The sequence below is a fragment of the Miscanthus floridulus genome, chromosome 18 (assembly GCF_019320115.1).
Source record: "Miscanthus floridulus cultivar M001 chromosome 18, ASM1932011v1, whole genome shotgun sequence".
Taxonomy (NCBI): Eukaryota; Viridiplantae; Streptophyta; class Magnoliopsida; order Poales; family Poaceae; genus Miscanthus; species Miscanthus floridulus.
In genome coordinates this window covers 9,039,717-9,044,787 of record NC_089597.1, presented here as the reverse complement: position 1 = coordinate 9,044,787, position 5,071 = coordinate 9,039,717, and the positions used below count along the sequence as shown (strand labels likewise).

Sequence of the window (5,071 nt, the reverse complement as noted above, 5' to 3'; positions counted from 1 at the left end):
TGTCCAGATGACCAGATCATTCACTAGTCGGCTTGTTACTTTGCATCTGTCAATTTCCTTGTATATATCTGATAGCATTTTGTTAACCGAACTCTATCGCTGATTCTGTAATAATATGCAAACCATACAGTGCATCGAGTAAACAGGGAGGAGCAAAAAACAGAGGATACAACGAAGAACAGTGCGTGGTAAATTATCATACGCAAGTTGTAGACAGAAACAGATTGAATGGAGATGCTTGCAAAGCATATTATCCAGAACATAGATAGAGTTGTTCAGATGCTAGTCAAGGATTACTGAGTGTCTTTTATCAGGGTGAAGGAAATCAATAAACATAATAATCACGTCAAAATGCTTTATCCGTATAACAAACTTACTAACATGCCTGCAAAGAATGTTATCCAGAACCGACCGCATGAAGGAGTGCTGGAAGAACGGTATTTTCTTAAGGCAAGATTGATCGACAAGCACAAGCATGTCAAGATGCTTGTATTTATTCATATAGTAACGAACTTAGAAAGATCAAAGAGAAGTTCCAAGAAACATCATTGTTCTCCATTCCAACCGCTTACACGGAAAGAAAAGAGACAAATTCAACTTCCTGAACCAAATTAAGCACTGAGCGCGAAAAATCAAATTTAACGACAGTACCTCCCCTACAAGTAGTACATTACCGATTACTCAACACTGCGCAGAAATCAAAGATGAGGAAAATGGGAAAACCATGACAATGTGTGCCATGGCATGCCATCCGTGGAGCAGCATCAGCAGCTCAGTTCTTGGAGATGTTGCGCGCAATCTTGAACCACTCAGTGTGGAAAGAGCCAGGCATGTCAACCCTCTCGTAGGTGTGAGCCCCGAAGTAGTCCCTTTGGGCCTGCACCAGGTTGGCAGGCAGCCTGTCCCTCCGGTAGGAGTCGAAGTAGGCCAGGCTAGCGGACATGCCTGGGGTGCTGACGCCATTGTTGATGGCAAGGCAGACCACCCTACGCCATGCCGCTTGCCTGTCCATGATCTCCTGTGCAAACTCAGGGTCCACGAGGAGGTTGGCGAGGTCGGGGTTCCTATCGTAGGCCTTCTTGATGCGGTCAAGGAAGATGGCGCGGATGATGCATCCGCCCTTCCAGATCCTGGCTAGCTCGCCGAGGTTGAGGCCCCATCCTTTCTCTGAGCTCTTGGCCTTGATGATGTTCATGCCCTGAGCATAGCTGCAGATCTTGGAGGCATAGAGGGCCTGCCTCACGTCTTCGATCAGCTGTGCCTTGTCCACTGGTAGGCCAGTGGAGTAATCCCCTTGGAAGATTTTGGAAGCCTCAACCCGCTCGTCCTTCAGTCCGCTCAGGAACCTGGAGTCCAAGGAAGCCTCAATTGTAGGAGCAGCAACCGATAGCTCAGCAGCCTGCTGCACTGTCCATTTCCCAGTTCCTTTCATCCCGGTCTTGTCAAGGACTTTGTCGACCAAGTAGCCCTCACCCTGCTCGTCCTTGATGCCAAATATGTCAGCCGTGATCTCAATCAAGAAACTAAGGAGCTCACCCTTGTTCCATTCGGAGAACACCTGGTGCAGCTCACTGTTGGTGAGCTTACCGACTGACTTGAGAACATCATATGCCTCAGAAATCAGCTGCATATCACCATACTCAATTCCATTGTGAACCATCTTGACAAAGTTGCCTGATCCACCTTTGCCAATATAGGTGACACATGGGCCACTGTCAGGGACCTGAGCAGCCACCTTGAGAACAATGTCTTCAATGTACTTGTAAGCCTCAAATGAGCCTCCAGGCATCAAGGACGGTCCGTTGCGGGCACCCTCCTCTCCTCCAGAGACACCCATTCCAAGATAGAGGAGGCCACGCTCCTCCATGGCCTTCTCCCTCCTCTCAGTGTTCTCATACCACTCGTTCCCTCCATCAATGATACAGTCGCCCTGCTCCAAGTGAGCTGCGAGCGTCGCAATGGTCTGGTCAACTGGTGCGCCGGCCTTGACAAGCATGATGACGACACGCGGCTTCTGAATGGAGTTCACAAAGGATGCAGGGTCATGGAAGCCGTACACAGGAAGGTTTCCTTCTGCCTTGGCACGCTGCACGGTCTCATCAACCTTGGAGGTTGTCCTGTTGTAGACAGAGATGGGGAAGCCTTTCTCTGCAATGTTGAGGGCAAGGTTCTGCCCCATGACCGCAAGGCCGGCAAGACCAATTCTTGTGAGCGCCATCTCCTACACTGAAAAAATGCAGCAGATACATCAGACACTGCAAAGTTTAGTCTATGGAGATCTCACTCACCTCAAAAGGCTAAAAACAATGCATGCATGTTAAATCTTCAGAGACCCAATGAAATTGACTGTATACATAAATATAAGCAGGAAACTTGAATACTCATTTGTTGGAAACAAATAACTGAGAAACTAAGACAGGAAATAAACTGAAAAAATAGGCAGCATGACAGAAACAACTGTGTTTTTTTTTTTTGTTTCATCTTAAGCATGTGGACACATTGTGGTGCAAAGTTTACTGCCACCAGCAACATAATTCAAGAGGAACTTGGCAAGTAGGACATCATGCATGTTAAATCTTCAGACACGGTGATATTGATCGTACATATAAGTGACAAGGATAAAGAACCTTGAATACTCATTTATCGTAAAGAAAATACCGAGAAACTAAAGACAGTAAAAAAAAAGATGGTAAATAACCAGCATGACAGAAATGACTATTTTGTTTTTCCTTAAGCATATGGACAAATTATGGTGGTAAACTGGCAATGTTACTGCCACCAGCAACAAAGTTTAAAAGTAACCCGACAGGTAAAGGACAGCATACGTTTTAACTTTTAGCAACGCATATGCAAATGACAGGAAGCTGGTAGGATCCTGAAAACAAAATCTATTTTTTAACTAGGAAGAATATGCGATCGATGAGGTGAATACATAAGTGGAGGATCAAGATCATATGCTGACCTGGAGTCACAGGCTACATATAGGTCTATAGGATTACATTACAGCGCCTAATTAACAACCAACCAGCTCATGAAAGCATCTGAAATTTCACTGATACGACGTATGTAACTGAATACACAGCACTGCTAATAAAAAAAGGTCGTGATTAGGAAGAGAAGAGAGCGAGCGGGCAAAGTAATAATGCCCTAACGCGTCTCTGTCCCCTGGCTGAGTTCATCGGCTTGCTTCCATGGATCTGGACCGGCAGGCAGCAAACTAAGAATCGGCGATCGGAGCTAGCAGCGCAATCATCTCGATCTCTACACGATTTTAACCGGCCGACCACCTCCCGTCCCCATCGTTCGGGAACAAGAGAATAGGAACCAAAAAAGAAAACTGAGCGCGGTGGAACTGAAATCTGGGGATGACGGAGCGGCAAGCGGCAGCGAGACAGATGGATGGATACAGAGCTGGGATCGGGCAAGCGGCAGACCAAGAGATCGGGAGGGGGGATCCGGAGCCGGGAGCCTCACCTCACCTCTGGTGGTGTTGGCGTGCTGCCTTCCTCCGCCTGGTCGCCGCTGGCCGGTGTGAATCGCGCTGCCGCCGATGCAGATGCGGAGTTGAATTGGCGATGCCACCACCACCGTCCACCTACCTCCCTTTCCCTCGCCCAGTCACCTTCCCTCCCCACCCCCGCTTAAATATCTATCAATCGCCTATCGATCGGCGGGGGAAGGTCTCGCGCAGCAGCCGCGTGGCGGCTTGGGGTGGTTGTTGACGAGCAGGGGTAGGGGGCAGCCACGCCGACGGGTGGGCCCCCGCGTGGTCGCCTGCTCATCTCATACCCGTCCCGTCCTCGCCCGGCGGCCGCCGTCGCCGAAGCCGCCCGTGACGATGGGTTAGTTGGTGAGACTGACGTGGCGGGCCCAACCCCCACCTGACCTTCCCCGTTCCCACTGACGGCAGGGACCCACGTCACGGCGGCTTTCGATTCGTCTTTGGAGCATTCCGACGCCGTCAGCGTGATGTCACGTGCATGTCAACTCGGTGATTAGTAGTAGTACATTATCGCACATCGGTTGATTGACGATGGTGGGTTATGACATCTTTGGAGCAACGAGGGGCGTTTTTTTAGCTATAAATTTTCAGCGCAGATGAAGAAATAATTATGTCTAGTCCCTGTCATAATCTATATGATTCTTAGGTTGAGCAGGAATGCTTTCATAGAAACAACAACTGCTCCAAGCAACACCAGCAAATGAAATGACCTGATTCCCGTTTTGATTCGAGACGCAGGCCTAGTTTAGTTTCAAAAACTTTTCCTAAAAAGTGCTACAGTAGCTACCACATCGAATCTTACGATACGTGCATGGAAGATTAAATATAGACGAAAAAAAACTAATTGCACAGTTTGGTTGAAAATCGCGAGACGAACGTTTTAAGCCTAATTAGTACATGATTGAATACTATTTATCAAATAAAAACGAAAATACTACCATACTCACATTTCTAAAATTCACCCAACTAAATAAGGCCGCAGATCGATGAGAATGGTTTGGGCCAGATCTGAGAGAACACGTGTGTATAGTACGGAGTGCTAGTCAGTATTCACCGTACAAGTACAACTGATCGGCCCCGGCATACATTTGCACGGCATGTGAAGATTGTTGTGTTTCTAATTCGAAAAAAAAGCAAGATTGTTGCCTTTTAACAAAGAAAAGAAAACTTTTGGACTAGTTCTACTCAGGGCCGTCCCAATAATTTATAGGGCCGTTGGGCAAACGAGACAATGAAATCCCGGCAATCTAATATTTTAATATCACGAGATTGAACTATATAGTAAGAGTTAACTCGCAAAATATAGTTTATTAAAAAACGATAATACATCAAAAAAGCTTAAAGAACGGTAAAATCCATGAAATGACTTAAAATTTAAAACAAATTATGGGCAGTCTGCTGCCTGTGGCATGTCCATAAGTTCCTTGATGAATTAAATAATTAAACTAATATATCAACAATTCGCTCACTATCGCTTGATGCCTGTATGTATTGGATTGCAAGGTAAAAAAGAAACTGAAGTTTACAGATCAAACAAACAATAAATACTGATGAACTGAAACCATAATC

General features: G+C 46.5%; 1 protein-coding gene across 2 annotated transcripts; it reads right to left on the bottom strand.

Annotated features, from left to right (window-relative positions):
* Nucleotides 1–456: 456 nt before the first annotated feature.
* Nucleotides 457–3,785, bottom strand: LOC136520445 (6-phosphogluconate dehydrogenase, decarboxylating 1-like). 2 transcript variants are annotated; one of them, XM_066513980.1, is made up of 2 exons: nucleotides 3,480–3,785; nucleotides 457–2,226 (listed from the first exon to the last, which is right to left on the bottom strand). In XM_066513980.1, exon 2 carries the CDS (start codon nucleotides 2,216–2,218, stop codon nucleotides 773–775), a length of 1,446 nt encoding a protein of 481 aa, XP_066370077.1. In that variant the 5' UTR covers nucleotides 2,219–2,226; nucleotides 3,480–3,785; the 3' UTR covers nucleotides 457–772. The 2 variants fall into 2 exon arrangements, with proteins under 2 accessions (XP_066370077.1, XP_066370076.1); XM_066513979.1 differs by having other exon boundaries at nucleotides 3,475–3,784.
* Between the last annotated feature and the right edge of the window lie 1,286 nt (nucleotides 3,786–5,071).